Source organism: Chenopodium album, chromosome 16 (assembly GCF_948465745.1).
Source record: "Chenopodium album chromosome 16, dcCheAlbu1.1, whole genome shotgun sequence".
NCBI lineage: Eukaryota > Viridiplantae > Streptophyta > Magnoliopsida > Caryophyllales > Amaranthaceae > Chenopodium > Chenopodium album.
In genome coordinates, this window is record NC_137849.1 from 19,263,152 (window position 1) to 19,285,617 (window position 22,466).

The 22,466-nt window shown below is 40.6% G+C and overlaps 1 protein-coding gene and 1 non-coding gene across 2 annotated transcripts; both read right to left on the minus strand.

The window, feature by feature from the left end:
* Positions 1-8,696: 8,696 nt before the first annotated feature.
* Positions 8,697-10,635, minus strand: LOC145583964 (protein FAR-RED IMPAIRED RESPONSE 1-like). The gene is made up of 3 exons (XM_081640908.1): positions 9,693-10,635; positions 9,311-9,560; positions 8,697-8,958 (listed from the first exon to the last, which is right to left on the minus strand). Exons 1-3 carry the CDS (start codon positions 10,633-10,635, stop codon positions 8,697-8,699), a joined length of 1,455 nt encoding a protein of 484 aa, XP_081497034.1.
* Positions 10,636-13,569: 2,934 nt separating this feature from the next.
* Positions 13,570-13,675, minus strand: LOC145587092 (small nucleolar RNA R71). The gene has a single exon (XR_014101132.1). It is a non-coding gene; the product is annotated as a small nucleolar RNA R71 (small nucleolar RNA).
* Positions 13,676-22,466: the final 8,791 nt, after the last annotated feature.

Consider the following 22,466-nt stretch of genomic DNA (forward strand, 5'->3'; position numbering starts at 1 on the left):
AAAATAGGTTTAACTAGGGAAGATTATGTAGGACCATGATAAGAAGAATATATATCATTGTATATGTTATATCTGATAATTTTAGTACCACGGTAGCTCTTACTAAAAGGTGTTGAAATGGTTCATGGTCCGATTAGTTATCTTATTAGAAGAATAAACTATTAAAATTGAGTTGCCTTTCGTACCGAAACTTATGAAACGTGTTTATCAAAGTTAGTCCTATCGGAAATTTTGTTCAATTATTTTCCACCACAACTTTTCTAGTTGGCATCGTTATGTTTTTGTTAAAATTTTAACAATTGGATTTTTCCAACATCAGTTAAAACATTTCTATGTCTAGCTTGTTTAAATTTATATAATACGATGTGTATTACTTTATTTAACCCTTTTTTTTATTTCATATAAATCCTAAGATCCTACGTTCAAGTCGAAATTGCCACATGTTCCTTTTAATTGGTAAGAGCTTTAGTTTTCTCTTCAGTAGACTCCTAGTGTGGAAATAAATATGTAAAATTTTTTTAAATATTTGGAAAAAAAAATAATAAATATATAAGTTTCTCATAGTACATATGTAGTTGGGCAACATCAATACTTTAATTAATTATTTCATTCTTCCATAAGATGGGCAAGCTTACACCAGCTCAATTGAAATAAGTAAAACATATAGTACAAGTAAGGGAGGACTATAAGACAATCCATTAGTTACATGTCACATCGCCGCTTGATGCCTCAGTGTAGTAAGGGAACGGTTTTTCGTGACGGTTAGCTTTCTAACGACGTGGGTTTTAGCGAGATGAGACAATTTAATAACCATTATTAGGAAATACAAAATATTCAATACTAAGGAAACCAAAATCAAAAATCAAATTAACCACTAATCTAATTACAAATGCTTAGGTCGGTTGATTCTAAAAAAAAATTAAAAATGTGAAGTTCGGTTGTAATATTTATTTTCTTTTTATGGTTAAATTACCCATTAAGCATTCATTGTAGTTATTACAGACTTTTACATTTCGGTTTCTTGGAACGACTTAAACCAAATAAATCAGATTCATAATATCTTTGCAATCACTTTAGGAAAAGAAGGAAATTGTTTTATTTAAAAAAAAAAAGAAGTTATTTTTAGAAATTCAGTAATGGAAACCAGTTACGGAGTTTAAACTACCGTTTATAGAGTTTGAGTAAGAAGGTTAATAGTACAATTATGTAGTTGAGGAGAGTTAATACAAGTGAATAACACTATTTCACTTTATGTAAAGAGAACTATGGAAGCGCCGCGTATATACAGTTGCATTAAAAGTGAGAGGGTAGAAGAATTCATTTAATAATATGTAAGAACCTTGTCATAGAAGATTCAATTAGTAGTGGATAACCTTAGAATATCTACCATAGACTTTCAGACTCAAAAAGGATATTATCGAATTTTAATCCATTAATTTTGAGGTACGGTTATTAAGAGTATCTCCATGTTTGTTTGAGTAAAATTCGTATGAAAATTATATTTAAAACAAGCTTAGTGTTGTATGATTACACATGTCAAGTTATTAAAATTAATTAAAAATGATTCGTCAACATGAGTACTTCATATAAGAAAATATTGAAGCTTATTTTTATGTACGGTTTGTATAATCCTACAAGCCAAGAAGCGTAACATTATGTGCAGAAATTCGTTTTTGCAAAAAGTTTAGTGAGTTGCTTATGACACATGTCAAGTCATTACAACTATTGTAAAATAATTTCGTAAAATCCGTATTACGTATAAGAATATAATATATAGTGGTGAACGAATTAATAGCCCGATTAGTATAATAATTTGAATATCAGGACACAATTTAAAAAGTACTATAGATTGAATTCGGTGCTCCAAATATTAATCTAGAGACAAGATTAACGTGATATACATGAATATCACACACAAGCTTTGTCATTATGGGGGGTTTATATTAATCAATCCATGAATCCGAACATACCCTCTAGTGTAATTTTTTTAACAAAATGAATGCACATTTGGCTAAAAATGAGACATTAATCAAAAATATATACACTTCATACCATTAGTTATTGCACTACAATTTCCTCAAACAAAATAAAAAAAAAATATAATTAAAAAAATAGTAATTGCACTATAATCACTCTAATTGGATAGCTTATAGAATCATCCACAGAAAAAAGACAAAAAGTGTTACACACATCACTTTAAGTCTTGTCAACTGCAATTAGGGTTTGGAGCACTATAAGTACTCTGCCAACTGTCTATACCAACAATGCAACAATAACCATTACTCCTATAGTCTTTCTGAAAAAATAGTTCACTCTAATAACCCTCCCCCACCATCTCCTCCTCCCGGTGGCTGTAACAACTTTCCTGCACCACCTAAGAGCAGGAGGAGTCGCCGCAACAGCTATATGCTGCAAGAAGGGGCTTCACCCCGCAACAGCTTGCGTGCACTCGCAATGCTAGCACAAGCTGCTTCAATGACCACCTCCGTCCCTGAACCACCGCCCGCAACGGTTGTGGATTCCCCGGTGGATGTCACAGACATAGCCGGTTCTTCCCGTGGAATTGCGCCTTCTTTTGGAGGTAATCCCGATCTAAACATCCCTCCTGCAGAAGCACAAGATGCACCTCCAACTGGCGAGGATCAGGAGAATCAGAATGTTAACGGCGGCGTGGGCGTGATCTCACCCACCCCTATCCGCCCTTTTGCCGGGATACCTTTTTACTTTACATTACCACAGTCCCATCGAATCAGATTCCAATTCAACTACAACGGTGGATTTCCAATGATTACCGTTCGGGTTACCAGTGGTAACGGCGATGATCCAGGCGTGACTTATAGCATTGGATCTTATGAGTCCATGTATCGGATATACTACGACTACTCTGCTCGTGTTGACTTGGAGTTTGATGAGATCGAGATCAAGAAATTTGGGAAGATCCTCTCGCCCATGCATAGCGCTGTTGCAGCAGGTGTTATTAACGGGGATATCCTCATTTCTTACCCCAAGGTAAAATTCTTTGTTCTGTACATAATTGTTTTCATATACTTTTCTATTTATTAGAAATATGTCAGTTGAGTAGTTTAGTAATACTACAAATAGTAGCAACAAGGTGTGATCTTTGTTTCAAAAATAGGATAATTGGCAAAAATGAGCAATTTTAACTTTTATTGAGCATTTTAGGGGGATGTTTTTGTTTGCATATTTGTAAAAAATTACACGTCATTTTTAGTTGTATATTTGTGTGTATATTATTGTTGTTACATCTTAATTTGAAATTAGAGATCCGGTGATGATAGTGTTTAAGAGCATGACTATATACATTATGTGCTAATATTATGTTTCGTATAGTGAATTGGAAGTGATACAAGGATTATTTTAGAAAAAAAAAAAAAAAAAAAAAAAAAAAAAAAAAAAAAGAGGGCTAAATTTTAATACATATGTGGTACCATATATATGTACATTAATCATTGGTAATGTTAGAGTGACATTTGGATTGATTCATAAAACTAATGAAATTATGACCAATGAACTAACAACCAAGCAATAGATGTCTTTAATTGAACTTCTATGCATCGTACTATTTATTTTAATGTTTGCGGATGAGTCAACACCTAACTATTAAGCATTAGAAATTCAAGTGTTGAAAAGTCAACCTTGAAAGCACAAGAATAATATATAGTGGTGTTGTAGCCAAGTCAACACATATTATTAATTAATTAGTGTTAAGATTTACAAGGATGAAGCAGGTAGTTCATGCATAGTAATTAAATTTATGCTTCCCCTAGTGATGTTGGGTATATATGCAGAATCCTGAGCACAATATTGACACCCATTATAAGAGATTCAAGATTCAGGACCTTGTTGACCGCCCCGAAGAGGTGACTGTCACATATGAGCATACTGACGTGCTAACCGGTGCATATGCAACTTGGTCTAGGCAGCATAATTTAGACCCCTTGAATTTGATTGGGTTTCATCGCAACATTGTTGTTACCTGTCTCCACACCATGCGTGAAGTTGGTATCAGGAACAATGGTCGTCTTTATCTTCTCCCTAACAACTGGAGGAATTTGACAATGTAAGGGAGTAATTTTCCGCTCTAAGACTGATGGTGTCGTATTAAATATAATTAAGTGAAGGAAGTGGTGTTGCTACTAAGTATGAACTATGCTATGTTTTAGGAGCAATAAATTAGTACGTAGTTATCTATTATGGTTTGTGTGGTGTGATGCAATTTGATGTACAACTTAAGATATTGTGATGGTTTATTCGTGTTGAAGAGGTCTGGTAGCTAATGGTTGGTAATTTCAAGGTCAAATATGGTTATGATTTTCTAAATTTGAATATGTTTATGATTCTAAATTACTATCCGAAGTTATTTCGGGTTGAAGGTAATGCAATGTACGCATCGTGTTATGTGAAATATATTATTGTTGTTTATATGCACCGTCCTTAATTACTTTGAAATTAACTTTATATTCATTAATAACGGTTTTAAATTATTATTATTATTAGTTTGCATGTAAAACTTAAGACTTAAGACAATCAAATCCGATCTACAAACATCGCTGTAATTAATTTCAAACAGGTAAGGGTAATTAAAATGTTGCTAAAGAATGGGGACCATTGAATAAAAGAAGTTGTGTATTAGCCAAGTACACATTGGTTTAAAGGAACATTCAGTAAAGTGAAGTATAGTGAAGTTCATGTTGATTGACCCTTATTCAATTAACTCATTTACTCTCAACCACCTCCTATTGTCCTACACTCTTGTATATAAAGGAGGGGGGGAAGGGGAGTGTTTGAATTGCTTTAAATACATCTCACTGTTCTATTTACTAGAAACACAGCTGCATACACAAAGTTTCTTGTTTAGAAAATGGAGGCCATGAGTGAAACAAGGGAACCAAGGCCTACTTCCGTGAAGTCGACCATTTTAAATGGTCCAAGGGATAGGTTGTTCGTTCCTGTTCTTCGTGACAACGATACACTTGTACCTAGGTGTCCTTTTGGTCCTGCCTGGGGCTCAAGGCCAACATCGGCGGACTTTGACATCATGCTGCAAGAGCATATTGCTATGTTTGGGCCACCAGAAGAGGAACTGTTCCCAGTAAAACAAGACCTGTCGGTGACAAATCTGCGGTTGATGCTTCAATTCATGTCACCCATTGAGAACTTTAGGAATCAGAATGGCGGTGATATGAGGGAGTTGAATGTCTCCCCAGATTTGCCGGATTCAAGGAAAGAAATGATAAGGTTCCATGGTTGCACTATGTTGCTCAACAAAGTGGGTGAAATTTCCTGCGAAATCGTGGGTGTGATAAGGGGAAAAGCAAAAACTTGGTTCAGAAAGAGGGTTGAGGCTGGGAAAAACAAGCAACGGACGGAGCAAGTTAGGGGAAAAGTAACTCTCAGAGAGCTCTTTGCATTGGAGGACGAAATTAAGAGGATGATGGGCCAGTAGTTCAACAAAAAAATTAATTTCCTTCGAAGGTGGTACTTACTAATTATATGAATTTTGTGTAGTAGGTATATGTAAGCATTATGGTTATTAACTTACAATTCGTTTTTTAGTTTTTAATTACGCCTCTTAATTATGTGTGGTAAGGAGTAAGGATTCGATCCGGAGAGATCCAACTAACTTTTTGTAATGTGCACGAAAATATGGCTTATGAATTTCAGTTTTTATTTTAGGGCTTTATTGGACTAGATTTCAGGCCTAATTTCATTCTACATAATGGAAGGCCCAATCCAAAATGAAAGACTTCACCTTACCTAACACATTTCATTGGGCTGGCCCATTAATTTAACAAATTAAACATCAATGCATCGCAAATTGAATTTTTTTTTTTTTATTATTATTATTATTTTTTTGAATTTGCTTTGTGCTACGACCATTCCATATGTGTATGCAGTGGAAATTTTATTTGCTATGTGCGCTAGAATATAATGATAAATGAGAAGTGAGCATTAGGCCTTGTTTTTAATTTGTACGTGGAGGATATCGGTTGGATAACACCTAAATACACCCTAAATAAAAAAAAACTAAAAAAAAAAAAAAAAGAAAATACAGGTGAAACAATTGGGCTCCAAACTCGGTTTTCTATCCGGTTACTCGTATATTTAAACCCCGAACTGAACCAATTAGTCTAAGGTGCACCCTTGTGCACCTTAGATAGGTGCAACAATGTAAAAAAAAGCAACACTACGCTCTACAAAATGAACATTTAGTAAAAAAATATGAACAAGAAAAAAAAAGAACATTTAATAATAAAAAATGAACACGTTAAAAAAATGAACATTGATACTTATAATGAATATGTTTCGTAATCATATTTTTTTTATTTCTTTAAATTTTTATATTCATAATTAAATGGATTATATTCATACTTTGCATGATTATTTTCATTGTTAAAAAAAAAATGCAGAAAATCAGATAAAATTAAATTCGATAGAATTAAGAAAATCATATACTACGTCCGTTAACATTTAGTTGGAACTTTGGAATATTTTATGTCTCTCAAATAATACCCCAAAGTTGCAACTAAATGTTAACGAAGGTAGTATAACTTAATCAATTGAAGTTAATCACAAAGTCACCACATAAGAAATCGAAAATCACACATTTTTATGCCTATGTTCACTTTCTGAAAAGCTAATGTTCATATTTTTTATGCCTATGTTTATTTTCTGAAAAGCTAATATTCATATTGTGCTGTTATTACACCTATTTATAGGTGCACGAGTGTGCACTTAAGAATATGTGGAACTCAACGTAGTATGAGTATGATAATATTTAGTTTTTCCTAACCGTTCCAGTCCGAATTACAAATAAATCCAAATCGAACCACAAATTTTTTACCTTTTAAAAAGAGTAGCATTGGTTGTGTTGGGAAAAATTGTGAGACCAACTTCATAACGCGCGTAGATGGAATCTGGTTCGATCTTGTTACAAGTAGTTAAACTCAATATCCAATAGTAGGCAACACAAACACTAGATTGTTAGGGTTGAAAATATTGGGCCCATAACACTGTTGGCCTCAATCAATTTGGGCTCTTTTCATGACTAATATAATGTATACATAAGTTAGAGTTTGTGGCCCTTTTTTCTTGTGGACCCTGGCCAACAGCCTAGTTAGCCATGGTTAACATACGGGTATCCGATCAATACTGTATGAGGGGTATGTGGATTCCGTAACGACTTCAGGCAATAAAGCTCCTTCAAATATGAAATGGTAAAAAGTTCAAGGTTGTAAAACGAAGCACAAAAGCAACAGATTGAAGTCCATTAAAACATATTCAGTACTACATAAAGGAATACAAACAAAACCCATAACCCAAAGAAAATGATGTCTAGAAATCAAAGTTATAGTACACCCGCACCACATCAGAAGCTGTAAGATACATCGGTTTGTGATCCACCAACCAAAATATCATCTTCGGCAATAATTTCTAGCGGATGTGAGTCCTCTGTAGGAATGTGCGTTGGTGCAGACCGCCTAACCTGGAAAAAAATAAACAACACAAACAAAGTAAAATAACAAGATAATGGTAACACTTGGTTAGAAGAGGATAGGTGTTAGTAACCTACAGGCATCTTCCGGGGTTTTTTATTTTTGGATGTTTGTAACTCCGCTTTGAGTTGAGGTAAATCTGAAGCATTTGTTTTCTGCACACATGGATTGAGAATAACATTAACCTAACAATATAGTCCAAGAAATTATTATTTAAACCAACAGAAGGGCAGGAATATCACCTTAGTGTTCTTCGATGGGGGCTTCTTGTAGCCAATCTCAGCCATTCCTTTGTTCCTTGAACCCTTTGACCTGCCTCGCCCTCTCTTTTTTGGTACGGGATCTTTTACTGGACAGACAACCACGTTGCTTCCATCACATTCAGCCTGGTTGGAAGGTGGTGTACCAGCACCGAATGGGTTCTGCACTGATGATGTTACACCCATGTCACCACTACCCTGTTCACCATGTTCAACGCCATCTTCAGGGTCAGTCATGGGGACATGTTGGTCATACTTGCTCTTGCTGCATTTGCTGATGTCTGATTTCAGTTTTTCTAGACTAGACAATACCAACTCCACCGCCTCCTCGTTGACCATCGCTGCCTCTTCACATATTGGCTCAAATGCGTTCACCATCCTATTATACCATTTCCCTTCTTCGGTGTTGTTTGGGTCATGGTATGATACCTTTACCATAGTCTGCTTCCTTAGTACGTCTTTGCGCCATCGATGAAGAATATAGCACTCCGGGATGTCAGCGACTAGATTAAGATCAAGGATCCTAATGACATGCCTACACATGATTCCATCACTCTCAAATTTCCTACAGTCGCAACACACAATTTTTGATTGGGTATCGAATGTGGCAGAATAATAGCGACGACGGTCAGTTAGCACAGCTTCGCTCTTCCCTTCGGGAATAACCCACACACGGTGTTCAATTAGGTATTGAATTAAGTTATCAGTGACCATTGACTCCTCACGAGGAACGCAGTACAACATTCTAGAACATTCAGTTTGAACCTCCTGAAACTTAGTGTCCGTGTACAATTTCTGAAATAGCTTTTCGACCCTGAAGCTACTAAGGAATCTTCGAACATACTTTGCACACTTGGCGTCAGCTTCTAACTCATCTCGAACTCGCTTCTCCATTGCCTTAGCATACTTTTTGGGAAATTCATATAACCTTGCCTTCTGGTTTACAAACCCATCGAAGAAACTGTTTATACTCTCGACCCTTTGTGTCGTCTTCATCCCGGCCCAGAAATAATCTTTCATGAATGCGGGTACCCACATATGCCTTTCGGTACAAACTCTGGAGGCAGTCATTGGTTTGCAGCTTATACTTCACCATAAATTCACTCCACCTATTCTCAAACTCAAGAATGGTAAAGCTGTCATACACAACACCCTTCAGCTCCCCTTTTAAATACTGATACCTGCAAATCAAAAGCCACAACCAGGTCAGAAATATAGCATGGAGCCAAGACTCCCTGGCCCAATACCACCATCCATCCAAGCCTAGTGCATCAGGATCACGACCATCCCCTATGAGTTTTCTTATGACACTTTTGAGAAGCTGAGTTTGGGTAACTCAAGTCACTTCTACATGCAGATTTCATCACTATTTTATATATCCCTTGTAACATATTATAGAATAGCACTCAATAACCACTCTGAATCAAGTACTAATACATAGTCACATCATCATTCTTCACTACAAAAGACTGCGATATAACTAAAACAAAATAGAGTAAATAACTAACAAAGTGGAGATCAAAGATCACTAACCCATCACATTTACCAAGTTTTTCGGGAATCTTTCGCATTATGTGCCAAATGCACCATCTGTGACGTGTCTGAGGCATCACCTCCTCCAGTGGTCTCCTCATGGCAGCAGCCTGGTCGGTAAGTATAGCTTTCAGAGCTTTTCCATTCATGCAATCCAACCACTGTTCAAAGATCCAACGAAATGTATCACAGTCTTCGTGGGAAACCAGACCACATCCTAAGAGAATCGATTGACCATGATGATTAACCCCTACGAAATTTACAAACGGCAGATCGTATTCATTTGTCAAATACGTTGCATCAAAACATACAACGTCACCAAACTCTTCATATGCTGCACGACTGCGAGCATCAACCTAAAAAACATCTTTTAACCGTCCACCTTCATCGAGCCGTTGAGAATGATAGAAATTTTGGTTCCCCGATTGCAGTTGTTGAAAGTAAGTCATCATAGCAAGTGAATCACCACCCTGCATTTTCAACCTCCGATATTTATAAACCTCATGTTGAAGGTCTTTCACAGTCAAAATCAGACCTTCACTCCCTTCTGCCTCAGTGCTTAAGCAACCGTGGATTTGGGACACTGGCACCCCTTCATCAAAATAACGTAGCAACTGCTTCCTTACTCTCGAAGTCAATTGTTTCATTCGATACTCTTTCACTAGCTTCGCCCCTTCGGGAATTGGTGTGTGGTTAGTATGTTCCAAGTGTACTGTCTTGATTACCCACTCTCCATGAGGATTAACCCTAGCATAAACCATAGCTTTACATTCACATTTTTTAGACCTTCTTTTACTTCGACTCAACTCATCCTCGCCCACCACTCCACCAACTACGCCACCCGAACCACAAATCTCCATTGCCTTTGACCTCTTCTTCGCTTCCCTTTGCGCCCTCATGTCAGGCCTACCATAACACTCACACCTCCATGTTGTTGAAATACGCTCTCTAACCTCACCCTTGGAGTACACACCTGCCACCCTACTAACCCCAAAGCCCATTCCCTGGGCATATTCTTTGTAGTATGCCTCAACCTCTTGCCAATTCTTAAATGTCATTCCAACCTTTGGTGATTCTATGTTATTTGCTTCACTAGCCAATATTGTTTCACTTTGGGAAACAAATTGCATCCCTTGTTCATATATTTCTGTACTCTCCGCATTTATATTGTCTGCACTCACACCTAGACTTTCCACCCAAATCGGTTCATTCAATCCACTTTCACTTGCATTTTGCACTCCACCGCATCTAACCCCGTTTCCCTTGTCTTGCAACCCAATTTCAGTTCCATGCACAACAACCGGGGATAGAACAGAATGATCCATTGACATTTGATAAGCTACAGCTTACAATCTTCGGTTTAGTTACACTCTGCATTATATGATTTCCATTCACAATCAACTAATTATAATCTTACATGTGCACAACACCAACCAATTCTATGCAACAAATGAAATGAAATTAAAAAGCATAGATTAATGGCATTTATATTTTAGCTAATGTAATACATAATAATTTCACCTTTTATTGATCCCAATCATTACCATTTTCACTTTTGTGAGTATTTTTGCCAATATACTTTTGAGAATGGACTTTTGCTGTTACCATCCCTTCCTAACCATCATTAGTTTGTTACATACCAATTATTTCTTTTTAATACAACACTTGTCATCTAATGGAGTCATTACAAAATATATTCTGAAGCCTCTTAATTAGAATCCTAATTCAGGTCACTTTCAATAATATGATCATACCATACATCGACATACATATGCTTCGTAGTCAATAGCCATAATCAATTTTTGTAATATTAATTCATTCATTTCATTAATTTACAGAAATCAAACATGTCATTCTACTTCTCATATTGGTAATGCTAATGTGCTAACCTTAACAATAATTGCTCCGAAATTGCAATGCGTGTGTGATGAGTGGCATTTATGCCACAATTTAGTGTTCTCTTTACGGGTTTTTCCCACCCATTTGTAGCTTGTTTGCCCCCTTTTCTCTCCTTTTTGTTCCTCTTTTCTTTGTTTGCCTTTCTCCTTGTTTTCTTTGTTTTTGTTTTGTAGGAATCAAGGCGTTGGAAGAAGAGCAATTCACCCCAAACTCCCCTGTGTGCGGGCGCGCAGCACTGTGAGAACCCGCGCAGGATTGCTCCAAGAACAGAACACAAACAGAAGATTTGTGCGCCTTGTGCGCGCTTTGTGCGCGGGCGCGCGACCTTGATGTGTGCGGGCGCGCAGCCCTGGGAGAACCCGCACGGAACAGCATCAGAAACAGAAATCAAAACAGAGTGTTGCGTGCGCCTTGTGTGCGCCTTGTGTGCGGGCGCACACTCCTCAAGCGCGGGCGCGCAGTGTTGCTGAGAGAAGGCGCGCATCCATGGGTTTCATTCTCCGTACCCACAGATCTGCGGGCGCGCAAGATCTGCGAGGGCGCACACACAACTTCTGCGCGGGCGCGCAGTGTATGTGCGCGGGCGCGCACCGCTGAGCTGCAGTCTTTTTATTTTGTATTTTTGTATCTTTTAAGGGACCTATATATATAGGTCGTAGGGAGTTTAGTGCATTATCTATCATTACTTAGAAAAATTTTAGCCCTAATCTAGTGGGAGAAACTTCATTAGTAGAGAGAGAAAGTGTGGATTTCCATTGATGAACTTGGATATTGAAGAAGGAGCTTGATTGAATCTTTGTAAATCTTCATCTTCAATTAATGAGCAATCTCTTACTCTCTTTCTTTACTTTTGTATTTAGTTTTGTTTGCCTATTTTGATTTTCCTTCTTTGCTTATTGATCATGTTGATGCTTATTGATTTGATGATTGATATTGTCTTCAATATGGTTTGTGAGTAGTCACCTAGCCAAGGGTGTGGGGATGGTGTAGTTGTTGATTGATTCATGCTTATGATGTTGGGGTTTTGTTAATGGTGATTAAAATCTTTGTATGTTCGATATTCTTTAATCTTCTTGCAAGTGCACATTGTTAGTTGATTAAAGGTGAATCTTTGCTAACAAGAAACGGAAGTTGACTTAGTTAAGGTTCATTGTTATCGATAGTTCTTTGATTGCACCTTCTAATATATGGTTCTAGTGTGGAAACATGGAGGCTATGTTAGGAGAAATTGATTAACCCCGGAAGGCGGTTAGATTGAGCTTTAATTCGATATTCTTGCATGCTTAGTTTTCCATTGCTTTGCTTCCGTGTTATTGCATGATAAATTGGCAACTACATCTACCTACTTCCCTTGGTGCTTAGGTATATTGATTTTTAATTATTCTTAATCCCTAGTTTAATCTCTTAGTTATTCACACTTCTTGTTCCGAGGTAGCTTAAGTATTAAGTAGTGAATGTGGTGTTTATGCATGTCTCCTTGTGGTTCGACCCCTATGCTTGCCTTATACTTGTATTAGGTTTGTTTAGGTGTATAAATTATATTTGATCTAGGGATAGACAAATTGACGACGCGTTTATTCCCTTGTCAAATTGGCGCCGTTGTCGGGGAGACAGCTTCCATTGCTTTTTCATTACTTTATTTGATACTATCTTACTTCTTGTTTGTTAGTATTTGTTACTACTTGTTACTTGTCAGTGCTTACATTCTCCTTAGCTTTGTTGTATGAACAGAGGACGAACTCGCTCAAGGTCTTTGATTCCCATTGATCCGGAGCTAGAAAGATCTTTGTCCTTACTTCGAAGAGAAGCGAGAGCGAGGAGTAGAAATTCTCACACCCCAACAAAAGAAAGAGTAAGAGAATTGGAAGATACTCCACCATCTTCACCCTCAAGTGAAGACTTAGATAGCCGTAATTCGCCATCAAGTCCGGAAATTAACCCCTTTTCAATCTTTAAGTCCGAAAGTGAAGAAGGTTCTAAAATGGGAGAGAATACACCTTTGAGTCGTCTTGGGGCTCCCAAAGCCTTTAGAGCCCAAAGTGGGATCCTAACCCCTACCACTCAAGCCAACAATTTCGAAATCAAGCCCAATTTGATTGCTTTAATAGAGAGGAAACAATTCTCGGGTGGAAAATTTGAGAGCCCTCATGAGCATTTGAAAGAATTTGAGAAGTATTGTGACACGATCAAAGCCAACGGAGTGACTCAAGAGTATATCCGCCTCAAGATGTTTCCATTTTCTTTAATTGGGAGAGGTCTAGAATGGCTCGAGAAGGAGGTGCCCCCTAACTCTCTCACAACTTGGGACCAAGTGACTACGGCTTTCTTGAGGAGATTTTATAACCATAGGAAGACCGCCGAGGCTCGATCTTTAATTCAAGGCTTTCGCCAAAAAAGTGGTGAGACTCTAAGTGCGGCATGGGACCGGTACAAAGAGCTTCAACGTCAATGCCCACATCATGGGATACCCAAGTATCAACTCATCCACACTTTCTATGGAGGTCTCTCACCTCAAGGGAGAACAAGCCTTGATGCCGCCGCCGGCGGTCCAATCATGAACAAAGGAGAGGATGAAGTGGAATGCATCATAGAGGAGGCCGCAAAGCATTATGATGATTGGTACGAAGGAGAAAGGGAGGCCACTTCTAGCAAAGGTGTCTATGCATTGGAGCAAGCCAACGCAATCAACAACCTTTCTTCCCAAATCTCCAAGATGGCCAAGCAAATGGACGAAATGATGAAAGAAAGGTCCAACCCTCATGGTAATACCTCCCCTTCAACCAAGGGAGGCAATGGTATGGCCACTTCTTCCCCCTCTTCTTATAATAAAATGCCTCAAGGATGCATGTTTTGCTCAAATTGTGAAACCTATGATCATGATACCTCCCATTGTGTGTATGCTTGTGAAGTTCAACCCCCTCCCTATGAACATGATGATAATGTAGAAGATGTCAATGCTATGAATTTTGCTCCTAGAATGGAAAATGTAGGGAACTTGAGGCCAAACTCCAATCAAATGGGGAATTGGAATCAAGGTGGAAACCGTGGTTGGAACCAAAGTGGTGGTGGTTATGGTAACCAATACCATGGTGGGGGAGGCCCTTCCAATTTCAATGGAAAAGGCTACTCTAACCAAAGGGGGTATGGCTATCAAAACCAACAACCCAACTCCCGATACCATGACCATCAAAATCAAAATTTTGGTGATCAAGGTAACATGGGAAACAATCGACAAAGCAATGTTCCCAACCAAGGCACCGGAGGCAATAGGGGCCAAAATGTTTCTAACTATGCCCAAACCAATAGGTCTCCGGTTTTCCATCAAGCCCAACTTCCTCCACCACAACAACCTCTTCAAATTGAGGCCCCTCCTAATGACCCCGTGATGGCTAAGCTAGATGCCATCATGAAAATGCATGAGGAGGAAAAGAAGAGAAATGAGGAGGATAAAAAGCGAGCCAATGCTCATATGAAAATGCTTGAAACCCAAATTGCCCAACTTGCCTCCAATTCCTCTTTTTCTTCTTCTTCCTCTATCCCTAGTCAAGGAGTCAACCCAAAACCTTTGTATGCTGTGACAACAAGGAGTGGAAAGGTAGTAGGGAGTGACCCCTTAGTTGAGGAGGAACCTCGAAATGAAGTAGAGTTAAAGAGGGGGAATGAGAGAACCAAGGAGCCTTCTAATGTTGAGAGGGAGAAGGATGTTGAGGTGCAAAAGGAAAACGAGACCACCCCCTTGCCCCTAAATCTCCAACCTAGAGAGGAGAGGTTACCTTTTCCCCAAAGATTTGTGAGAGCTAAGCTTGATGCTCAATTTGGGAAGTTTTTGGATGTGATCAAGAATTTGCATGTTTCCCTTCCTTTTGTAGATGCTATGAAACAAATGCCCCATTACTCTAAGTTTTTGAAAGATCTATTGAGTGGGAGAAGGAAGTGTGAAACGGTGAGCTTGACCGCCAATTGTAGTGCAATCCTTTCCAACAAACTTCCCGCCAAGTTGAAGGATCCGGGTAGTTTTTCCATCCCTTGTTCTATTAATGGCATTGAGTTTGACAAAGCTTTGTGTGATTTAGGAGCAAGTGTGAGCCTCATGCCCTACTCCGTCTACCAAAAGCTTAGTGTAGGAACCCTTTCCCCCACTAACATTACTCTCCAACTAGCGGATCGGTCCATTAAATTTCTCATGGGTAAGGTTGAGGACATCCCCCTTAGGGTAGGAAAGTTCACATTCCCCGTGGATTTTTATGTGCTAGAGATGGATGAGGATGAGAGGATTCCTATTATCTTGGGTAGGCCGTTTTTAGCCACCTCTAGGGCCATCATTGATGTAAAGGAAGGTAAAATATCTTTGAAAATTGACAATGATTCAATTGAGTTTGATTTGAATAATGTCATGCAACAACCTTCCTCAAGTGGTGAATGCTTTAGAGTAGATGTTCTACATACCATGCTTAGTGAATTTTCTCGTTCCCATTTGCATGCTTCTAACGATCCCCTAGAAAGTGTATTGTTGAATGATTCTAAGCTAGGTGCTCACAAGGACGACATTCAATTCTATGAGGATTTGCTAGAGGAAAGCAAGAGCGAGTGCATGGATGAGAGCATCGAGGAGGAGGCTTTTCACACCCATGACTTCTTTCAAGTTGAGGAAAGAGAAGAGAGCACCAATGGTAAGGGAGCACCAAAGGTAGACTTGAAACCTCTACCTTTGGGCTTGAGGTATGAATTTCTTGGCTCTAATGAGTCTTTCCCCGTAATTGTTAATTCCAACCTAACGGAGGAGCAAACCTCCCTCTTGATCAATGTTTTGAAAAAACACAAGAAAGCTTTAGGCTATACCATTGATGACATCAAAGGTATAAGTCCTTCTTTATGCATGCACAAAATTGATCTAGAGGGAGATGCCAAACCCGTTAGGCAAAGGCAAAGGAAGCTTAACCCTTCCATGCAAGAGGTTGTGCGGAAGGAAGTGGCTAAGCTCCTTGATGCGGGAATTATATACCCAATTGCTCATAGTGATTGGGTATCTCCCGTGCAATTTGTGCCTAAGAAAGGGGGAATGACGGTAGTGAAAAATGATCATGATCAACTAGTCCCCACTAGGCTTGTAACCGGTTGGCGCATGTGCATTGACTATCGCCAACTCAACACAAGTACATGCAAAGATCATTTTCCATTACCGTTCATTGATCAAATGTTGGAGAGGCTTACAAAGCATTCCTTCTATTGTTTTCTTGATGGTTATTCGGGATTTTTCCAAATCCCGATTGACCCCAAGGATCAAGAGAAGACGACTTTCACTTGTCCCTACGGTACTTATGCGTATCGTAGGATGCCTTTTGGGCTTTGTAATGCTCCCGCAACATTCCAACGTTGTATGATGTCTATTTTCAGTGATATGATTGAGGATGAGATAGAGGTCTTTATGGATGACTTCTCCGTTGGAGGAGCCACCTATGAAGATTGTCTATCTAATTTATCTCGTTGCTTAGAAAGATGTGAGAGGGCTAACCTCGTGTTAAATTGGGAAAAGTGCCATTTTATGGTAGAAAGTGGGATTGTTCTTGGGCACAAAATTTCCCATGCCGGCATTGAGGTTGATAGAGCCAAGGTAGAGGTCATTGAGAAACTTCCTCCCCCCACCAACGTGAGGGAAGTGAGGTCTTTTCTTGGCCATGCCGGGTTCTATCGGCGTTTTATAAAAGACTTTTCTTTGATTGCAAAGCCTCTCACATCCCTATTGCAACAAGATAAAGAGTTTATATTTGATGATGCTTGTCAAGAATCTTTTTGTAGGTTGAAAGAGGCCCTTTGCACCGCCCCTATTGTCCAAGGTCCGGATTGGTCTCTTCCATTTGAGCTCATGTGCGATGCAAGCGACGAGGCTATTGGTTCGGTTCTTGGGCAACGGAAGGATGGGAAGCTTCATGTCATACATTATTTGTCCAAAACTCTCAATGATGCTCAACGAAATTACACAACCACCGAGAAGGAATTCTTAGTTGTTATTCACTCATTTGAGAAGTTTAGAACCTACCTCATTGGTTCTAGGACAATTGTGTACACCGACCATTCGGCTCTCAAATATTTGATGGGGAAGAAGGAAGCTAAACCAAGGTTGTTGAGATGGGTTTTAGTTCTCCAAGACTTTGATTATGAAATGAGAGACAAAAAGGGAGCCGAGAATGTGGTGGCGGATCACCTTTCAAGGTTGGGCGGTGCAAGGTTCAAGGATGATGGTTTGCCAATAGAGGACGCTCTAAGGGATGATGTACTATATGTTCTTGAGGTGAAGTCGGCTCCATGGTATGCGGATATTGTGAATTACTTGGCTTGTGGTGCCATACCTCCGGATTTCACTTCACAACAACGTCGAAAGCTCAAGCACGAGGCAAAGAGATATATTTGGGATGAACCGATTTTGTTGAAGAGAGGGGTTGATGGGTTGTTGAGGAGATGCGTCCCCGACAATGAGTTTCAAAGTGTTCTCCATATGTGCCACTTTTCTCCTTGTGGTGGGCATATGAGTGCTCAGAAAACCGCCTCAAAAGTTCTCCAATCAATGCTCTTTTGGCCTTCCTTATTCAAGGACTCTTGGATATTTGTCAAGACCTGCGATAGATGTCAAAGGGTGGGGAATATTTCGAGAAGGGATGAAATGCCACACAAAACCCATCCTTGAGCTTGAAGTTTTCGATGTGTGGGCGATAGATTTCATGGGCCCTTTTATCTCCTCAAATGGGAACAAATATATTTTGGTTGCCGTTGACTACGTGTCCAAATGGGCGAAGGCCGTAGCTTCTCCAACAAATGACTCAAAAGTGGTGGTTAACCTCTTCAAGAAAGTGATCTTCCCAAGATTCGGTGTTCCGAGGGCGATTATTAGTGATGGGGGGTCACATTTCAAACACCACACCTTCGTGCGACTACTTGAGAAATATGGGGTATCTCACAAGCGGGGGCTTGCTTATCACCCCCAAACAAGTGGTCAAGCGGAGGTCACAAATAGAGAGCTCAAAGTGATCTTGGAGAAGACAGTTGCCAGAACGAGGAAGGATTGGTCCTCTAAGCTCATTGATTCTCTATGGGCTTATAGGACCGCTTTCAAGACGCCAATTGGGACCACCCCTTACAAGCTTGTTTATGGGAAGAATTGTCATTTGCCCGTGGAGATGGAGCATCATGCTCATTGGGAGATCAAGCAAATCAACTTGGATCTCCATAGTGCGGGGGAGCAAAGGCTTTTAGAGTTGCATGAGCTAGAGGAATTGAGGTTTAGTGCCTATGAGAATGCAAGTATGTATAAGGCAAGATCAAAAGCGTGGCATGACGCTCAAATCATCAAGAAAGATTTTGTCAAAGGGCAAAAGGTGCTCCTCTTTAATTCAAGGTTGAAGCTCTTCCTGGGCAAGCTCTGATCAAGATGGAGTGGGCCATACATTGTTACGGAGGTGTTTCCGTATGGTGCTTATGAAATTTTCCAAGATGGCCACTCCCCTTTCAAAGTCAACGGCCACCGCCTCAAGCCTTATTTTGAAGGATTCCCAAGTGATGAACCAATTTCGGTTACTCTAATTGATGTGCATCATCAATTCCGCCCTCCTTAATCATCTCAAAGAACGTCGAGCTAACGACGCTAACCAAAAGCGCTTCCGGGAGGCAACCCGAGTTTCTAACCCTCTTCTACTTTCTTCTCTTCATGTTACTTTCATTTTTCAATTTACAACTTTGGATTATTGGGATTTGTGAGTTTTGATTATATTTGAGTCTTTGATAAACGGTGCATCTGGCATGATTGTATGGAGTTTAGATGTGTGATTAAGGACTATTTTTGCAGGCCGTTTGGTGTTATATTTGGAGCTAAGTTGAGGTTTGGAGACTTGGAAGTGAGTGAGGAGCAATGCACGAGAGGATTTGATGAAGACCCTGTGCGCGGGCGCGCAGGCCTGGGAGAACCCGCGCACAGGGAAGCTCAGAAAACAGAACCTAGCAGAATCATTCGCGCGACATGTGCGCGACATCTGCGCGGGCGCGCAGAAGAAGGCTGTGTGGGCGCGCACCCCTGGGAGAACCCGCGCACAGGGAAGCTCAGAGAACAGAACCTGGCAGAGTCATTCGCGCGACATGTGCGCGACATCTGCGCGGGCGCGCCGAAGAAGGCTATGCGGGCGCGCACCCCTGGGAGAACCCGCGCAGATCGAAGATAAAAATGCAGATTTTGGCAGAAGGTTTTGCGCGACATGTGTGCGCCATCGGCGCGGGCGCGGAGTTCACTTGCGCGGGCGCGCAGATCTGGGTTTATCGGGGCTTAATACTCATTTTACCCCGATTTTATCCTCGTTTCCTCATCAAACTTCACGATTCTCACTCTCTCTCCTCAAGAACTCAAGCCCTAATTTCCCAAATCCCCTCTAATCTCACTTATTTCCTCGAAATCTCAACAAATCCCTTACATTCCCTCAATTTCCTCACAAATTCATCACTTTCCCCTCTCAAAATCACCCATTTTTCATCAAATTCGTGGTTGCTCTTCGGTGGTCAAGGTGGTGGTGCGTGAGGGCTCTTGAAGGTCTTCAAGCTCTTCAATTGTGGTATAATCCTAATCCTTGAGTACTTTGTGGTTTTGATTCATTAGATAAGATCATGTTTTAGGATTGTTAAGCAAAAATTGAGCTTGTATGGATTTTGTGTGATTTTGGGGTAGTTTTGCTTACAATTGTGGAATTTGTCATGAATTTCTTGGTGATTTGTGAGTATTGTTGATGAAATTGTTGTTTTTATGCAATTTGCCTAGCAATTACTTGACTTGGATATTGAGAATTGTGTGAGTGATCACTAGCTTGATATTGAGCATTGAAAATTGTTAATGCATGTGGAATTGAAAATGTATGTTGTTGAGAGTTTTTGATGCTTGATATTGAAATTTGCTTAGTGATTGCCTCTTTAGTGATTGAGTATTGCAAATTTTGGCATTGAATATTGTTGGTGATAGTTGTTTTCCTCTTGTGTTATTTGTATCCTGGAAAGTTGTTGCTCCTAACCCCTTTTCAGATAACAAAATCAAAGGCTTCAATTGTTGTTGTTGTTGTGGGAAAGATTTGGTATTCTTGATTGTGGATCTCTCCTTGGTGTTCTCGGTATTTTTGGGTTGTTAAGTAAAGTTGGTGAAGATGAGTGGTAGGAGAAGGAGTAGAAAGGAGCCTAGAATGTCAGTTGATGAACCCCAACCCTCCTCTCAAAATCAAAACCAAACACAATCCTCTCTTCCCACTTTAAAATTTGTGAACTGACACCATGCACCCTTCCATCAAACACTCCTCAAACGCAAGCTTAACCCCACCCGACACTACTATCAACGCTCAATGCGTGACTTGGGGATAGATGAGGACCGTCGGTCCCTTCTTGACAACCTTGGGATGAGTGAGTTCATCAACCACCAATACCCAACCTTCAAGGAACCCACCTACGAGTTCCTCGCTTCCTTTGAGAAGGAACCCGTTAGAAACAACGAGTTCCAAATCTCCTTCCAACTTTTCAATGCCCGCCATGTCGTCTCTCTTCGGCGTCTAAATGAACTCCTAGACTTTAACCCCGACGCCGACCTTTTTGCCCCATCCACCGAGCTCTTCCCCGAGTACGATGCTTTCCGTTGGTGGCGGACAATTACCGATTCGGATGAGTTTAGTACTCGGTACTCGGTGGCAAGCCAAATTATCCATCTAGTGCTCCGCATCCTTCACCGCATCTTGGGGTTTGCGGTGTTTAGCAAGCAAGATTTGAGTAAGCTCTCTCACGAAGAGCTTTTCACTCTTTGGATCGCCACAAAGGAGGAGTTGAGTGGGCGGCTCAACATGGGGTATTGGTTTGTGCTATGTTGCGAGGCAATCAAGAATGGGAACAAGACGGGAGAGATTGCCTTGGGAGGGATGATTTCAAGGATCGCCTCGAAGCTAGGGGGTGAGGTTCTTTTCCCTTTTTGCACAAGGGTGGGAAGAGACAGAGACATATTCGTGGACATCTCCTACATGCGGAAGTCGGTCTTCATCCAACCGACCGACGATGTGAACAACTTCCATGATTGGTGCGTTGAGAGGGAGCACCATTGCATACTTCCATTCCCAAGCCACACTTCCTTGGAAAGGAACGCAAGGAATGTGTGGAAAGTTCCTAAGGACAATGGTGTCCTTCCTAACGCTCTTGGAGGTGAGCGAAATATGATCGTCCGCGAGCGGCATCAGCAGCAACAACAGCAACAACAAGAAGAAGAACAACAAGAAGAACAACAACAACAATTCCAACAGCAACAGCAATTTCAGCAACAGCACTTTCATCAACAGCAACAACAACAAGGGTTTCAACTACAAGGTTTTCAGTATGGGGAGGGATCCCAAGGTTTGCGCGTCCCCTCCTCTAGCGAGGGAGGTATGGCCTTTTCCTCCTCTTCTTTCAACCTTGCGCGAGCGTTCCAAAACCTGTCAATGCAGGTAAACCGGTTGACGGAAGCCGCAGATGGGTACTCGGTTTACAATGCCAACATTTATGATTGGCATGTAAACCAAGGACACTTTGACCCACCGGTGAACTATCCGTATTTTCCTCCCCAACAGGGGCCGGTTCCTTCTCACGAGGAACCGCATTCTGACGGCACTCCCCGTCAGCCGGTTTGGCCCTATTGGTCCGGGCCTTCATCTCAAGGGACCCCCCGAGTGAACTACCCCACCTCTGAGGGGTATGATTACAAGGCACCGGGGGGTGTGATTACCGTGGGGACCCCAACTACCCCATGTGCACATCCGAGCCCCTTGAGATGCCCCCTCCCTATGACCCTCTTCCGGACTACCAACAAGAGTTGTACCGGAACCGCGGTTTTCCACCGGGTTACACCGGTGGTTGGGACCCTCATGGCCCTCCTATTGACGTCGACTACGAGTGGCGTCCTTATGGAGAGGGCTCTAGTTCTCACATGGAGGACTAGGGCCCTCGGGCCGAGTTTAGCCCTTCCTCCCACCCCATTCTCCACTTTGTTCAAACCGAGGACGGTTTTCCGTTCAAGTGTGGGGGGGTGCTCATTTATTGTTTCATTTAAGGGCTTTGTTCTCATGGGGCGCAATTTTGGGCCAATAGGTGTCTTTTTGGAAGGTCCCTTCCCTTCTTTTCAAAAAAAAAAAATGATGATGATGATGTTTTCAATGAAACCTTGTGTTGTTTTGGCTCCCGTTTTTCTCGAAACCCAAACTCCCCTTTAATCCAAACTTTT

What these genes read in the sequence shown, in the direction of transcription:
- LOC145583964 (XM_081640908.1), bottom strand. Translation starts at nt 10,635, where the DNA reads ATGGATCATTCTGTTCTATCCCCGGTTGTTGTGCATGGAACTGAAATT. An exon ending in TTCTCAACGGCTCGATGAAG is followed by an intron (nt 9,561 to 9,692) that starts GTGGACGGTTAA and finishes TAAATTTCGTAG; the next exon opens with GGGTTAATCATCATGGTCAA. An exon ending in AAACTTGGTAAATGTGATGG is followed by an intron (nt 8,959 to 9,310) that starts GTTAGTGATCTT and finishes TTTGATTTGCAG; the next exon opens with GTATCAGTATTTAAAAGGGG.